The sequence below is a fragment of the Hemicordylus capensis genome, chromosome 5, assembly GCF_027244095.1.
Source record: "Hemicordylus capensis ecotype Gifberg chromosome 5, rHemCap1.1.pri, whole genome shotgun sequence".
Classification (NCBI taxonomy): Eukaryota; Metazoa; Chordata; class Lepidosauria; order Squamata; family Cordylidae; genus Hemicordylus; species Hemicordylus capensis.
The window spans coordinates 134,632,638-134,650,460 of NC_069661.1; the positions used below are offsets into that span (position 1 = coordinate 134,632,638).

Sequence of the window (17,823 nt, forward strand, 5' to 3'; positions counted from 1 at the left end):
CAGGAAATCTTCCCCCTTGCCCATTTCCAATCTTCTCATTGATAAGATTCACTACTGAAAGAATATTACAGTTCTCCAGGGCACAATTTGAAAACCCATGTTCTATGGACATTGCCCATTGTGTCAATATGACCATCAGGCAGAACCAAAGCACAGCAACAACTCCAAGCATTCAAATCTCCCTTCAAGAAAGAGAGAAGGTAAAGAAAATCTGCTTTATTTAAATTAGGCGCAATTCCATCATAGACTCACAGTGCATTGAATGGAAGTAATACTGAGTGGTTTGAGGGTAACACAAAAAGGCAGACAATGCCTTCAAAGAGTATATAGAAGACCTTCAGGTCACAGTCTCAAAACAACATATGCAGTGAAATAGATAATGCATAAATTAAGCTGTACAGTGGCTTAATGAATAGGGATGGGCTACATATTTCTAATAAAGGATAAATAATGAACACCAGAAATAGAGGGAGCACACTCATCCATCTAAAGTCTTGTTGGAGAGGACTTTCTTCTCCTAAGAGGCTCTTTATCACTTCCTGTTTCACAGTTACACATATTTTTAAAAATCCACAACTCATCTCATCTCAGTTTTATCCCATCCCTAAGTGTTGAGACTGAATCATATCCACAAGCCTAAAAAAATATTAATACTACTAAACATTCATATAGCATTTTAGAGTATTTAAAGCACTTTATGTATATTATCTCAGCCTTACAACAATCCCATAAGGTGGTCCAGAAGTAGTATTATCTCCATATTGCTGATAGCTGAGAGGGGAGTGGCTTGCCCATGTCTTCTGAGTGAGTTCATGGCAGAAGTGAGATCTGAAGACATACTCCTAAGCAAGCAAATTATTTGGATAAAATGCACAGCTTCATCAACCATATTAAAAGTTCTCATAATCAGAACATGTCATAACTGCAATATATACTAATGAATGAGGCATTTTTGATGGATGTAGCACATAGGAAACAATATTCTTGTAGAGTAGGCCTGCTCAACTTTGGCCCTCCTGAGATGTTGGCCTACAATTCCCATAATCCCTGGCTATCAGACACTATGGCTGGGATTATGGGAGTTGTAGTCCAAAAACCGTGGGGGGGAGTTGGGGAGGCCAATTGTAGAGCAAACAAGTACAATGTGGATATTTCAAGAAATGAATTACATTTTTAAAATGCTCACACTAGGTTCAAAGCATAGGAGAGTTACATGGAGATAATGGCACAGGAGAAAGAAATAAAAAGGTTATTCCACCAAAAGAATGTTGTGAAAATTAGTATCTCAGGAGATCTCCGAATTATTCAATGTTCTTGTATTTTGTGAACAAGTTGTATAAAACTCTTAGGGTAGATTTCAGATCTAAGTTGACAACATCTGTGGAAGAAAAAAAGAGGGACATGTTAAGTTTGTTCTAATGGTGCCTTTTTAAGAATGGGAAAAACAGTCTTTGTTAAGTTTTCTTTAAGGGTAAACCAGGTAGTTCTAAGTAGAACTGATTGAACCTACTTTGCTTCTTTAAACATATGATATCTCATGTTTGTTTTCAAGATAGTAGACTGCTATTAAAAATATCCTTAGAAGCTCTCCCCATGTTAAAACATAAGAACAGCCCTGCTGGATCAGGCCCAAGGACTATTTAATCCAGCATCCTGTTGCCCAGTGGCCCACCAGTTGCCTCTGAGAAGCTCACAGGCAAGAGGTGAGGGCACACCCTCTCTCTTGTGTTGCTCCCCTGTAACTGGTATTTAGACTGGAGGTGGCCTAAAGCTATCAGACTAGTAGCCATTGATAGATCTGTCCCCCATACATTTGTCTAAGCCCCCTTTAAAGCCATAACTACATCCTATGGCAGAGAATTCCATAGATCAGGGTTTCTTAACCTTGGGCCCCCAGATGTTGATGGACTATAACTCCCATCATCCCCAGCCATGTCCATCGTGGCTGGGAATGATGGGAGTTGTAGTCCATCAACATCTGGGGGCCCAAGGTTAAGAAACCCTGCCATAGATGAATTATGCACTGTGTAAAAAGTACTTCCTTTTGTTGCTCCTAAGTTTCCTGGACATCAGTTTCATGGGATGACCCTCGGTTCTATAGCTGTGAGAGAGGGAGAAAAATTTATCTCTGTCCACTCTCTCTACTCCATGCATACTTTTATAAACCTCTACCATGTCTCTCCATAGTCACCTCTTTTGCAAACTAAAAAGCCTCAGATGCTGTAGTCTTGCCTCATAACTATGTGCTCCAGGCCTCTGATCATCTTCTGCACCTTTTCCACTTTCACAATGTCCTTCTTAAGATACAGTGGCCAAAATGTACATAGTACTTCAAATGTGGCTGCATCATAGATTTGTATGAGGGCATTATATTATTAGCACTTTTATTTTCAATCCCCTTCCTAATGATCCTTAGCATGGAATTTGCCTTTTTCACAGCTGCTATGCACTGAGTTGACACTTTTCAAATGAACTGCCCACCACGACCCCAAGATTTCTCTCCTGGTCTATCACTGATTACTCAGATCCCATCAGTGTATGTGTGAAGTTGGAGGTTTTTCTCCCAATATGCATCACTTTGCACTTGTTTACACTGAACCACATATACCATTTTGTTGTCCACTCACCCAGTTTGGAGAGATCCTTTGGAGCTGCTCACCATCTGTTTTGGATTTCACTACCCTAAACAGTTTAGTGTCATCTGCAAATTTGGTCACTTCACTGGTTATCTGAACTTCTAGAACATTTATGAATGTTAAAGAGCACTGGTCCCAGTACAGATCCCTTGGGGACCCCACTTCTTACTTCCCTTCATTACGAAAACTGTCAGTTTATTCCTACCCTCTGTTTTCTGTCCTTCAGTCAGTTACCAATCTACATATGAACCTCTCCCCTTATCCCATGACTGCTAAATTTACTCAAAAGCCTTTGATGGGGAACTTTGTCAAAAGCTTTATGTAAGCTTTACTGCAAGCCACCTAATGGCACAGTGGGGAAATAACTTGCCTAGAGAGGAAGAGGTTGCCGGTTCAAATCCCCGCTGGTATGCTTCCCAGACTATGGAAAACACCTATATTGGGCAGCAGTGATATAGGAAGATGCTGAAAGACATCATCTCATACTGCACAGGAGATGGCAATGGTAAACCCCTCCTGTATTCTACCAAAGAAAACCACATGGCTTTGCAGTTGCAAGGAATCAACATTGACTCAACAGTACAACTTTACTTTAAGCTTTTCAGCAGGTTTTGTTTGTATCGCATTGTAAGCATGTGAGTTCTAAAGGGATGTTGCTTATACTTTGATAGCAATCAAAATAAACTCATCAAAATCCCCTCGGATTCTCTCCTGTGTACTGTAAATTTGGTTTGTTATCTGTCTGTAAACACAAAGGTTATCACAGTAACTGAAGTGCTGATTTTGTAAGCCTTCTTCCCTTTGAAACTAGGCTAAAAATTGTACCAGTACTTTGATTACCTTCTCATTCAGAGAAGTCTGAACCAGGGCTTCTCATTAAAACATGCATTCATTAAAACAATTCACTTGGGAAAGAAAAATTAGTTATCTTCTAACCCTGAACTGAAATTTCTCAGATTAGTAAATTGCCTTTCAAAAAATGCATTATGAGTTCTGAATACCTAACCTTAGAAAAAACAATTTGAGAAAATAATCCAAGTTTAGAACATTTTGATCACATTTTCCCAGTGCTTACCTCCTAAGCAAAGTATTAATTAAGGAACCAAACTGAAAACATAGTGATAATGAGAGAACTTGAATCTAACGTACGTAGATTCTCTCTCTCTCCAACTTCTAGAATCTTCCTGAATCTAGGGGTATGCACAAACGGTTCAAAATGAACCGGTTTGCCATGAACCGGGTCAGTTCATCCAGCTCAGTTAAGAACTGGACCGCCCCGAAGGAAAGACAACCAGTCTGCTATCGAACCCAGTTCAATGCAAACTGGTTCAAAGGTTTGAGTGGCTATGGTGGCTGCCATTTTGTCTGCTTGTTTACTTGCTGTTTTCCCTGGCTGATTGCCTTTCTGCCACTGCCTTCTGATTGGCTTACAAACTTTCCTCTGATTGGCTTGTTATTCCAAATCAAGTTTTGTCAGTTTTGTCCATATTAATGGTGCAGAAACATGGGTAAATTAAATACTACATGGTATAATGACATCCCTACTGGCTGACGTTCTCACTAACAATGTGGGTTCAAAGCATCCCTGCAGAGTTTAGTACTCCACAGTCCTGCCACACTGGCAGGGGGCAATATTTGTTGATCTCTCCTTCCCCTGGAAGTGCTTTTTAACATCTGAAAATATGTTTCTGACAGTTGCCGAACTCTCAGGGACATATTTATGGATGTTAAACAGAACTTCCATAAGAAAGAAGAGATAAGTGGAAGTTGCTCCCGTGCTTGTGCAATGGTACATTGGATTACTAAATGGCATGGAGCTGTTTTACATGTAGCGTCTCCACACCATTAGTAAGGACGTTGGCCACAGCAAGTACATCTAAGAGCTGTCTTTATATCATGCATTTATGCACTAAGCATAGGTTCCCAGCAAGGGATCTGCCACATGGTACAGAACTTCACATACTGCAAATTAAAGCTTTCATTTAAAAACTTTTTTTTTTTTAGTTTTCATGGCCGTGGAGAAAGGTTTATGACCTTTGTCTACATCTTGCTAGAAGTGTAGTGCCTAGAACTGAATACAGTTCTCCATATGAGGTCTGGCTAGTGTAGAATAAAGCAGAACCATTACTTGTCATTACTTGAAAACTATGGTTCTATTAATGCAGCCTAAAATTGCATTAGCATTTTTTGCAGCTGCATCACACTGCTGACTCATGTTAAAGTTCTGATCAACCGCAATCCCAAAATTCTTTTCACACATACTACTGCCAAGCCATATGTCTCCCATGCTAAAATTGTACATTTGACTTTTGTTGCCTAAATGTAGAACATTTCATGCCTCTTTTGAATTTCGTTTGTTTTAGCTCAATTTTCTATTCTACCAAGGTTATTTGGAATTGTATTTCTGTCTTCTGAGGTGTTAGCTATCCCTCCAGTTTTGTGAGCTACAGACCGATGAGCATGTTAAGGAGTACTGGGTCTAGGACAGCACATACAGCACACCACTCAAAACATCTCCAGTTTGATGAAGAGCCATTGCTGTGTATAATTTTCCAACCAGTTGTAAATTCAGCTGCTAGTATTATTAGCTAACTCATATTTGACCAGTTTGCTAACCAAAATTTAACAGGAACGTTGTCGAATGCTTTCTGGAAATCAAGATACATTACATCATCATCATGTAATACTATGGGGGGAAATCGCCTTTGCTGCTCTGCAAGGGCTCTTCCATTTCACTACTATGCCATTTGGCCTTCATGGGGCCGCTGCCACTTTCCAGAAGCTAGCTGATGTCATCATAGACCACTGTTGGGAATATGCGATCATATATTTAGATGAAATTGTGGTGTTTAGTACATCCTGGGAAGACCATTTTGTACATTTGCAGACAGTGTTTCAGGCATTAGGCAATGTCAGTTTCACTGCCAATCCCAAGAAGACCAAATTAGAGGCATAAGAGCTAAAATACCTTGGTTAATTCAGGGGTGTATAAAACCACAACTGGATAAACTGGATGCCCTATGACAAATAAGGACCCCAGAAACCAAGTGACAGCTACAGAGCTATCTGGGATTAGCTGGCTACTACCAGAAATTCATTCCCCATTTTGCGTCCTTGGTTGCCCCTTTGACAGATCTTTTACAAAAGACAGCCCCACCTCAGCTGATATGGGGTCCTGCTCAAATGCAATTCAGGAAGGGAAGCCATGTTAGTTTAACCATGAAGAGTAAATTATCTCTGTCTTGGACAGAGAGCAGCAAACAAAGTAATATTTTCAGATTGGAAAAAGGGGGAGCCCCACCCACTTGAGGATTGAGCAGACGCTTTCTTTTTTTTAAAGCTCTGTTTATTTTCAGCGTTTTTCTGGATTCAAGCACCTTATTTTATTGTTTTTATTGCCTGTTGGGCATATATAGCTCTTAAATCATTCCTGCTTTGAATTAGTTTCTTAGCAGGGTTCTATTTTGACCTTCACGATGGGTAAAAAGAAGAGGGGGAGAGCCCCTCCTTCACCTTTATCACCATCAATGGAAACAGAGCGTTGTTTTAAACAAAAGAGAATGGGTGCATTTTTAATCTCTCCTAAGATGCAAGCTTCTGTCTCTCTTCAGAATAGATTCACACCGCTCGAATGAGAACCTGGGGATTCAGCCCCCCTGGATGGGCAGGACGTGGGGGAACAAAATTTGAATGAACTAAATGGAGAATACCCCCTGTGCTCCAATACTTTTAACTGTAAGAGTCACTATGTTGACAAACAGAATGCTTTATTGTCACAGTTCTGTACGCTGACAGCTAGCACCCTAAGATTTATGATTCAAGCAATTAAAAGGTTAGAAAATAAGACTGATGACTATCTAAGGAGTTGATACTTCAAAGGCGGCTAGAGCTTTACAACTCTCCTACAAGTCAACTCGAAGAGGGAATAAACCCCCAAAGCAGGGAAAGAGTGAGTAATTGCGAGGTACCTCCGTCGTGTAGTAACAAAGCCAACTATAGGCTTTTGCCTAATTGTATTTGTTTAATTATTGCCCAGCTGCCTTGTAACTTACATAAATGGACAAACAAATCGAGAATATTACACTCCTTAAAGTTGCTTACAGATTCCTTTATAGAATACCATGAATTACTGAGGTATGAACTGCTGCCTGAGATAAAAGGCAAACAGAGATTGCTGCTTATCTTCAGGATCTCCCAAGTCCTGAGTCTGCTGAGCAGGAGGGAAATGCATTTGGCTAGGTTTGACATTACTTCTCAAAGATGTTTTGTAAATGATACTATAGACTCGATGGTAGAGAGGCCTCTGAGAAAGCCGGGCTCCTCTCCCCCTTATAGTCGTCCTACGCATGGCCGGCCCTATCAGAGACTGAACAAAGCTAGATTTCAAACCAGAGCTTATAGCCGTGATGCTTTATTTTCTACCCTTGCACCAAATAACCCTATACAGACTAAGGTAAGACATGAGGCAGAGCTTTCAGGTCAAGAAAATCCAATGGGTGATCCGGATAGTACTGCCATGTAGGTTCAGACCTCACAGAACAACAATCTTTTAACCACAGCTGATAAACTTATGGCCTTGGCAGAAGATTTAGCCAAGATGGAGGGACAGGGTAGACAGTCTCAAAGATCTAGAGCTCATTCTAATCTAGGAGGAGGAGGAGAGGACTTAATTCTATTGGATGGAATACAAGATTCAAATACGCATTCAGTTGCAGTGGAGTTGGAATCAAAGGCACAAATTGGGAGAATCTGTGAGAGCACAGACAATATTTCTGGCGACCGATGGGCTGGACTCACATCTGATCCACACTTTGATGCAGTATTCTCAATACTGGATACAACCCTGGATGGGCCCCAGAAGGGTGATTCAGGATCGGGTTTTGTTCCATCAACTGGATTGGATAATGGCTGTATTTATAGGCAGGATCTGGCCATTTCTTCGGTTCAGGTTCCAGAGAGCGAAGATCTTCCAGTCAATGTGACTCTCATCTCTCCCTTTAAATCAATCGGAACCCTAAATGAAGCGGGTAGCAAGACAGCAGTTCAACAGGGAGATCTCGCCCCGTGTGCACTACAGCTTCATCGAGGGAAGACCACATCTGAGGATATTGTCCAGCCTACTTATCCTCCAGGCGTAGCCAGTCCAGAGGCAATTCCCCCGGGTCTGACTAAAGTAGATGATGACCTCAGGAACGACTGCGTTGAAGGATCTGAAGTATTGGAGAGGAACCCAGTAGAAAGTCAAATGGACAGTTCAACTAATTGACTGGATTATCCTAAGCAGAGCGCCCTTAGGGTTGGTTCTTGGAATGTCACGGGGCTTAAGTTGAAATTGGGCGACCCATTATTTATTAGATATATTACTGATTTGGATATTTTTGTGTGTCAGGAAACTTGGTTAACAGAAGAGGTGACCATGGAAGGATTCCACACCTATATGGTTAAAGCAACCCCAGGGAGGGACCCAAAGGGGAGGGGAAGACCAGCTGGTAGCCTGGCCATTTTTGTATCTATGTCACTGAGGGCTCAAGCGAGTGTTTTAGCTTCGATAGATAATATGGGCATGGCGGTGTCTCTACAAATGGAGAATTTAGCTCTCATATTAGTAAATATTTCTATTCCACCGAGACTTCAGAAGGCTTATATAAAATGGGTATGGACACGCTTGGAAGTATATCTTAGACAGTTGCAAACTGAATTCCCGCAGGCCTCTCTAGTGGTGGTAGGGGATTTTAACGCTCGTATGGGTCCCGATGACAAAGCTTTATTTAGTAAATTTGGCCTGTACCCCCCTCAGCAGAATCCACCTGAGTCTCTCCTGGTTTGTAAATTTAAGGACCAAGTGAGTTCCTTTGCGGGCCTGAGACTGGCCCAGTCCATGTATGGTTTAAATTTGTACATCCTTAATGGAGCAATTGCTCAGGATTATCCTGCAGAATACACCTATTGGTCAGGCTCTAGAACGATTGATTATGTAATATGCTCATTTGACCTTTTGAATTTGGTCGAGAATTTTAGCATAGTCTCTAGACTGCTCGGTGATCATCTCCCTTTAGAGCTGAATCTTTGGATTCCTGCGGGGATCCAGAGATTTGAATTAACGGCGTTTAATGTAGATTTGCTGGAAATTATGCTGAACAGAGTAAGGTGGTCTCCTGCCCAGCAAGATAAGATGTCTTTACTCTTAAATTCAAAGCCTGCATCTGCCCTCAGGGAAAGGATTCTGAGTGGGGAGGAAGCAGATAGTGTTGATGTTTATCAGAGACTCATGGAACTTTTACGCCTGGTCCTATGTGTTCAACAGAACTCACAACAGAACCCACAGCAGAAAGTAAGGCTTGTCCGTGGTAAAGCATGGTTTGATGAAGAGTGTAGGAGGATGAAAAATGCCTTAATAAATGAATACAATAAGTATCGTGCATCATCTGACATAGTTCCATGTAGTTCCCTGTTATCTCTAAAGAAAGATTATAAGACACTCATTAAGAAGAAAAAACTTGAAGCGGACAGGGAAGACTGGCAGCGATTGATTTCTGCTGCCAAATCCAAAAACCACTCTTGCTTTTGGCGTTTAATAGCCAGCTATATGAATGAGGGTATACCTAGAGTTGATCCTCAAATCCCTGCTGCAGTATGGGAAGAGCATTTCACTGTAAAACAGGAATGCTGAACCGTCTAGGGCAACACTTATAGATCCGGAAGATCTGCCAGCATGGCCACCGGTATCATGCTCAGAAATAGCTTCATTGGTCAAACAAATGAAAGTAGGTAAGGCCCCTGGAGTTGATTATATTTCAGCAGAAAATATTAGAGGAAATATGGAATGGTGGGTTCCTGTCCTGGCGGCCCTGTTTTCTTATATCGATCGCACAGCCCAGATTCCTAAGGATTTGTGGGTAGCGACTGTTATTCCAATTTATTAAAAAGGACTAAAGAACCACGCGGGAAATTTCTGACCTATTAGCCTCATAAGTGTTATAGGCAAGTTATATGCCAGACACTTACTTGTCCGTCTTGAGGAATGGATGGAAGTGAATCAAATCCTGGTTGAGGAACAGAATGGTTTCAGAGCAGGTAGGTCAACTACGGATTCTGTAATCGTCCTACAGCATTTGGCGGAAAAGTACGTGAGGACTTCCAAGGAGGCCCTATTTACTGCATTTATAGATCTAAAGTACGCATTCGACCTATCTCTAGAGATAAGTTGTGGGAAAAGCTTGCCCTGTCTTCTATAGATAGGAGACTTCTTTGCCTCCTGTTTAAGTTACATGAGGATACGTCACTTAAGGTGAGATTAAATCACAAGGGCCAAGTAACTAGTTTGATCCCCACGAGGAGAGGAGTGAGGCAAGGGTGCATTTTGGCGCCCACGCTCTTTAACTATTATATTAACAGCGTAGTCCCTTATATGAGGAAGCTGGACTTCCATCCCCCGAAGCTCGCAGGTAAACATGTAAATATTCTTTTATATGTGGATGATGCCACTTTGGTTTCAAGGACAGATTGGCCTTAAGAGAGCTTTCCGGGCATTAGTAGAATACTGTGAGAAAAAACTAAAATCATGGTATTTTCAAACAGACATAAAATCTTTTCCTGGACTCTTAATGGCCACAAATTAGAACAGGTTATGCAATTTAAATATCTTGGTACAGTTCTTCAGGCAAATAAGACCAATAACGCCCATAGGGATTATATAATGCAAAATGCCCAAAAAGTAGCTTCGACACTCTATTCCTTACATCTTAGGAAATGAGCACAATCAGTACAGGTGGTTTTTGAACTGTTTAGGGCTAAGGCCCTTGCCCTGTTGCTGGTTGGGGCACAGTTGGGCCCTTATGCGGACATACAGAAGGTAGAAGTGGTTCAACTAAATTCCTTAGGGGTATGTTGAAGGTAGCTCGTTTGGCTCCCAATGCTTGTCTTAGATTAGAAGTGGGATGACTTCCTGTCGAAGCCAGAATCTGGAAAGCCATTTTTGGCTATTGGCTTAAATTGGTTTTTTCCCCAGCTGATCTCGCCCCACTGGTTCTGCTGGATGATTATAAGACCAGATGGAAAAGTGCAATTGACAGGAAATTAAGCTGGTTGGGGTGTTCACTTCCAGTAATAAGGGAGTTAGGGTTTACCAAGGCCAGAGATATTATAAACCAGCGTATAAGTGACATAGCCAGACAGAGCGATATTAGTAAAGTGGGGTATGGCGTACGGATGGGAACCCAAATAAATAGACAATGTTTGGCACGATACTTACGAAAGATAACTTATGTGGAGCATCGTAAGGCCTTAACAGTGGCTAGGCTGAATGTGTTGCAGTCGGCAGTGATGGAAGGGCGATTATATAAGGTTCCCTATAACCAGAGATTATGTCCACGTTTGGCAGAAGTGGAATCTATCAAGCATATACACTGAGGGAAATAAGTATTTCATCCCCTGCTGATTTTGTCCGTTTGCCCTCTGACACAGAAATGACCAGGCTATAATTGGAATGGTAGGTTTATTGTAGCTGTGAGAGACAGAATAACAACAAACAAACCCTCAAAAGCCCAGTGCCCAAAAGTCAGTGATGGATTTGCATTGTAGTGAGGGAAATAAGTATTCGATCCCCTATCAACCAGCAAGATTTCAGGCTCCCAGGTGTCTTTTCACTATATGCAGGTAACGAGCTGAGATGAGGAACACCCTCTGTAAGGGAGTGCTCCTAATCCCAGCTTGTTACAGTACCTGTATAAAAGACACCTGTCCATAGAAGCAAGCAATCACTCAGCTTCCAAACTCACCACCATGCCCAAGACCAAAGTGCTGTCGAAGGATGTCAGGGACAAGGTTGTAGACCTGCACAAGGCTGGACTGGGCTACAAGACTATCGCCAAGCCGCTTGGTGAGAAGGTGACTACAGTTGGCACGATAACTCGCAAATGGAAGAAACACAAAATAACTGTCAATCTCCCTCAGTCTGGGGCTCCATGCAAGATCTCACCTCGTGGAGTTGCAATGATCATGAGAACGGTGACAAAGCAGCCCAGAACTACACAGGGGGAACTTGTCAATGATCTCAGGGCAGCTGGAACCATAGTCACCAAGAAAACAATTGGTAACACACTACGCCGTGAAGGACTGAAATCTTGCAGTGCCTGCAAGGTCCCCCTGCTCAAGGCAGCACATGTACAGGCCTGTCTGCAGTTTGCCAATGCACATCTGAATGATCCAGAGGAGAACTGGGCGAAAGTGTTGTGCTCAGATGAGACCAAAATCGAGCTCTTTGGCATCAACTCAACTCGCCGTGTTTGGAGGAGGAGGAATGCTGCCTATGAGCCCAAGAACACCATCCCCACCGTCAAACATGGAGGTGGACACATTATGCTTTGGGGGTGTTTTTCTGCTAAGGGGACAGGACACCTTCACCGCATCGAAGGGACGATGGACGGGACCATGTACCGTCAGATCTTGGGTGAGCACCTCCTTCCCTCAGCCAGGGCATTGAGAATGGGTCGTGGATGGGTATTCCAGCATGACAATGACCCAAAACACACAGCCAAGGCAACAAAGGAGTGGCTCAAGAAGAAGCACATGAAGGTCCTGGAGTGGCCCAGCCAGTCTCCAGACCTTAATCCCACAGAAAATCTGTGGAGGGAACTGAAGGTTCGGGTTGCCAAACATCAGCCTCGAAACCTTTCTGACTTGGAGAGGATCTGCAAAGAGGAGTGGGACAACATCCCTCCTGGGTTGTGTGCAAACCTGGTGGCCAACTACAAGAAACGTCTGACCTCTGTGATTGCCAACAAGGGTTTTGCCACCAAGTACTAAGACATCTTTTGTGAAGGGATCGAATACTTATTTCCCTCACTACAATGCAAATCCATCGCTGACTTTTGGGCACTGGGGTTTGTTTGTTGTTGTTCTGTCTCTCACAGCTACAATAAACCTACCATTCCAATTATAGCCTGGTCATTTCTGTGTCAGAGGGCCATAGGCATAACTATAGGGGGGGCAGGGGGGGGCACGTGCCCCGGGCGCCACTTAGCAGGGAGCACCAAAAAGTGCCCCCGCCGATTTGCCGGAAATTTTTATTATTATTTTTCTTTGATTTTTTATTTTATTTTTGCAGAGTAGTCCCCCTCCCCCAGTCCCGGCGCCCCCCCCCCCAATGGCATTGCTCATTCAGCACTGGGCGCCGCGGCGTCTTCGTAGTCCAAGTCTCTGACTCTCACTCCCTGGTGCGCCCCGCCACCAGTTGCGCATGTGTCGAGAGGAGGACACGCACCAGAGCAAACTTCCTGAACAACTCCCTCTTCTAAACAACTTCCTGAACGCCCAAACCAGTTCCCCTTTTTGCTCATGCAAGTCCTTCCTCCCCTATAATCTAACCACGTTTTAACTGAAAAGGTTCAGGGAGGGGGAGATGGGGGGATGTGGAACCTTGGGTTCCACATCCCCCCCATCTCTCCCTTCCTGGACTTTTTCACTATGTAATGCAAGCTAATTTAATTATGTCATCATCAAAATGGATTAGCTGTTTCAGCCCATCAGGAAAGTCTAAACCTCCACCGATTTAATTAACCAGACTGAAAATCAGATGAACAGAGAATGTTTTAATGAAAGGTGGTATATAAATTTAACAATAAGTAAAACTATCATTAGGAGCAATTAGCGATTACTTAACATTGGTGCTGCCACGCAATTTGTAAATAAAACTTGAAGCCCTTTGAAAATAAGCTGGAATTAATTGTAGGTTGGGCAGGGGGTGAAAGTATATACTTCTAAACATTTATTGTTAAATTTATATACCACCTTTCATTAAAAACAACCCCAAAGTGGTTTGGTTTTAGTCATGGATTTTAATTTTAATTGCTCTTTTTGTCAATGTGATGAAGATTAGTTAAATCTGAGTGGTCTTAGGCAACCAATGTTGCCTCTGAAATGCCATTTCATTTTTTATTGTCATAAATACTCTCCAACCAATTTAAATAGCAAAGGTGTATATTATCGCTTTTTTCAATTGCAGGGGGAATCTCAAAAAAGCAGGATTTGCAACTAAGGCAGTGCATATCTTCTCTAAAATGGCCCTTTTATAGTTTTTCTAACTTTGAAATCGTAACATAAAACAAAGCATAAATGCATAAATGCTTCCCCCTCCATTTGAAACCTTTTCTGGTGTAAATAGTGCGCGGTTTTGGAAAAGGGGAGTCTTTCTTTAACAGCGGGAGAATAAGGAGTCTTTAGCACTATCACCCTAGTCCCTCGAATTACTTTGGAGTCCTTGGTTTTCGTTTTGTTAAAATGCAGTCACTCACAAGGGAAAGTCAGGAACAGAACCAGGGCGTGAGGGAGGGGCATCATAATCATAATAATCATCATTGCATCATAATTCTGATGTTTGAGATACAAGCCAACTTCACAGGGTTGTTGTGAGGAAAAACCTAAGTATAATGTAGTATGTATCATCATTGCATCATAATTCTGATGTTTGAGATACAAGCCAACTTCACAGGGTTGTCGTGAGGAAAAACCTAAGTATGTAGTGCATTTTGAAATTTTCTGTAATTTTTGTAATTTTTTAAATTTTTAAAATAAAAGTTTTCTTAAACATGTGTGTCAGTCAGATGTACGTTGGGGGGGCGGGGGGGACACGGCGGGGGGGGGGGGCGCAATTTCAGTGCTTGCCCCGGGCGCCGTTTTCCCTAGTTACGCCTCTGCAGAGGGCAAACGGACAAAATCAGCAGGGGATCAAATACTTATTTCCCTCACTGTATTGTTGAAATGTAGTTTATATAGGGATCTCAGAGAAGAGTTAATTACCCCTGTATTACGTCAGTTCGGGTCAGCTTCAGAGCAAGTGAAAGTAGATTTTTTATTGGCGGATTTGAACGATTCTAATTCCTTGAGAGTTGCAAAGTTCTGCTTTATAGCATGCAAACTATGGCAGAGGAGGGTCGAAAGGAGTGATATAGGGTTTGAGTAGCAGAAATTTGGTGAAGGTGTACTGTATTAGTATTTGCTTTGTTTTCCTTTTATTGTATTATTATCTGCTTTTACTCTGTAACCTGATTGTATTATTGTATTATTTTGTAGTTGTTTTATTTTATCTGGCCATTGGCCGTAATAAAGTGGATGGATGGATGGAATGCAATTCAAGGCCCTGAAAACTGCTTTATGTTCCTTCCTTGTTCTTTGCTCTCCTGACTTCGGTCGTCCCTTCATCCTGCACACTGATGCCTTGGCAACTGGTCTGGGTGCCATCTTGTCCCAGGAATGGAACTGCAAGGAACACCCCATGTTCTTCCTCAGTCACAAACTACAGACCGAGTGCAACTACTCCACTGTTGAATGGGAAGCCCTCACAGAGCAGTGGGCTGTGCTTACACTGCAAAACTACCTTTACAATAATTGTAATGACAAATTCATGCTGACTTCTTCTGAACACTTGTCATGGAATCACCCCAACTGCACCAAGGGACGGGCCACCAGAGAATGGATCATGACGGGGGATGTCTGGCAGTGCTGCAGACCTATCTCAGCAGTGACACCTTAGCACCTGTGCCGCAAAACACCCCATGCCAGCCCTCGGAGTGAATGGGCAAGATGCTCCCTGTCCTCTTGCAGGCCTTGGAACGGCCTGAGAGCATCTCACATGATCATGGCACAGTCCCACGAAATCTTACATCATTCTCGCGAGATCTCGAGGTGAGACTTCAGTCAGACCCAAGATCTCGCGAGATGTGCCAAGACTGCCAGAGACTATTTAAAGCTGGCTGATGATGACTGGCCAGCATAAGGGGGAAGGCAAGAGACACTGCAGGGTAGGGCTCAAGGAGTAGCAGAGCCCAATAGGAACCCCCTCCCTTTAAGGCTAAAGAGAGAAGCTCCCCATAAAGTGAGTCCTGTGAAGTAACAGGCCAGCTTGAGGAGAGAACCAGGGGCGTGGCTTGTCCTTGACAGCAACCAGTGAGGAGGGAAAAGGGACAGCCTCTAGGTGTCGATGGCCCACCGCTTACAATACTGTATTGTTGTCAATATGCTTACAGATTGATTGGTTTATAGTTTGCTTTGCTATCCTGGAATCCAAGGATACCAATTCAGACTGATCAATTTCCAGTTTCCTGGATCTTCCTTTTGTTCTTTTGGAAGACTGGGACAACATTATCCTGCCTCAAATCCTGTGATACTTCACTTGTTAGGAACACAGGAGCATAAGCAGCTGCCATATACCTAGTTAGACTATTGGTCCACCTAGCACAGTATTGTCTACCCAGACTGGCAGCGGCTTCACTTGGAACTCCAAAAGCAGAGCATGAAGGCAAAAGCCCTCCCTGTTTGTCTCCGATACCTGGCATTTGGAGATGAACTGCTTCTGTACATTTAGTTACCATGATCAAGAACATGAGAAGAGTCTTGCTAAACTAAATCCTACCATATCCTACTGTAACTATTCCAATCACATGTAGTTAGGCTTAAACTCATATTTCCCCCCATTTATCTCTGCTTACTCCTGCCTCTGTTTCCCTCTCCTTCCTCTCTTAAATTGCTATGAAAAGTGATGGTGCTAAATAATTGTTCAATAGACCAAAAAAATTCCTCTTTCGGATATACATATCGACTTATCTTTCGGTTCAACCTGTTATGTAAAGGTTGACATGCACTCCTGCCCCAAAATGCCAGGAAACTGTGTGTGCCACAGCCTTAACAGACACGTTCTTAGACAATATAGACACCATGCAGTATCTTATACTGTGGTTGGTTACAGATTCACTACTACCTTGGAACTAGATGGCTAGCAGTGAAATAATGGTGGATCTCAGTCCCAGAATAGTCTCTTCACTGCATTAGAGATTTTGTCTATTGAATTTTATAACTTTTTGCAAAGGCTGAGTATAACAATCTCTGATAAGTCAAAGTAAAACTTGAAATGCAAACTGAGAAACTCACAGGAGGAAAGAAGAATAAATAGCATGATCAATAAAGAATACTCATGCCACACCATTTAAAAGGATAAAGATATATCAAGAACTGTTAGCTACATGAGATAAATGGAATCTCCATGTTAAGAGGCAGTATTACCTCTCAATACTGCATGCTGGGCACATACAATTTTAGATTGTGAGCCCTTTGGGGACAGGGATCCATCGTATTTATTTATTATTTCTCTATGTAAACTGCCCTGAGCCATTTTTTGGAAGGGCGGTATAGAAATCGAATGAATGAATGAATGAATACAATGGAAAGAATGTTAAAACATGAAACACTCCAAATGAATGGTCATTGTAAATTAACTGAGGAGTGACACAGGGACCCTAAGAACACCCTATGTATAATGAATTGTATAATTGTTTTTACTACAACCCTACTAATCCTGATCCTGTGTGTATCTGATCCAAATTAAAGTCAACAGACTTATTTCTCAGTAACTTCTTCCAAACTCTCCTGAAAAGGAACTGAAAACGGGCCCAGTTCTACCCTGGGGTCCTTGGTCCCAATTTTATACACACTTACTGGGAAGTAAGCTCCAGTGAAATCAATGAGTTTTTTCTCTGTAAATTTTCTTTCCCTTGCTGAGGGGAATGAAAATAAATCCCATCTAGGATTTCTGCTGGTTCTTTGTGTGCTTACTCTGAAGTAAGCCTCAATGAAATCAATAGACTTTTTTCTCAGTAACTTATTCCAAGCTTTGCTGAGGGGGTTTGGCCTCCCCTTTGGTGGGAGTGAGAGAAAAGAAATGCCCTGGCCTTGGGTCTGCTGTGCTTCACAAATGTAACAGGAGAAAAGGAGCAAAGCACCACAAAAATGGTTGCTAGCAAGAATGTGGAGACACCAATCCTTAGGGAAAGAGGGCAGAGGGAGAAAACAGAAGCCTATAAAAGGAAAGGAAGGGGGAAGGCAACAGCGCTTTAACTATTCAAGTACCAGGGTGCTCATATACTCTTATCAGGCAACCACATTTAGAACCTGGAAGTCACTCTCCAGAAGTTGCCAGGACCTAATGCTCCCAACAATGGCTTCAAAGAGTAGATGCTATTGATCATTTGCAATGGTGTTGTTATGCCTCTCATAGGAAAAAATGGAACATACAAACTAAAAACATCAAGGACCATATCTAGCCAGCAACATGTGTTTCCACACTCTCTGGAATCAATATAATAAATCTTGTAAGTAAAAATGGCCCCAGAGCTGAGAAAGCTGTTCCCAAAAATGA

General features: G+C 42.3%; 1 protein-coding gene across 4 annotated transcripts in view; it reads right to left on the reverse strand.

The window, feature by feature from the left end:
• Positions 1-201: 201 nt before the first annotated feature.
• The window catches only part of PARVB (parvin beta), a 90,266-nt gene continuing 72,644 nt past the window's right edge, over positions 202-17,823 (reverse strand). For all 4 annotated transcript variants that reach the window (XM_053257705.1, XM_053257704.1, XM_053257707.1 and 1 more), the window contains one exon: positions 202-1,378. In XM_053257705.1, coding sequence (XP_053113680.1) covers positions 1,302-1,378 — 77 coding nt within the window. In that variant the 3' untranslated portion in view covers positions 202-1,301. The remainder of the gene's footprint in view (positions 1,379-17,823) is intronic.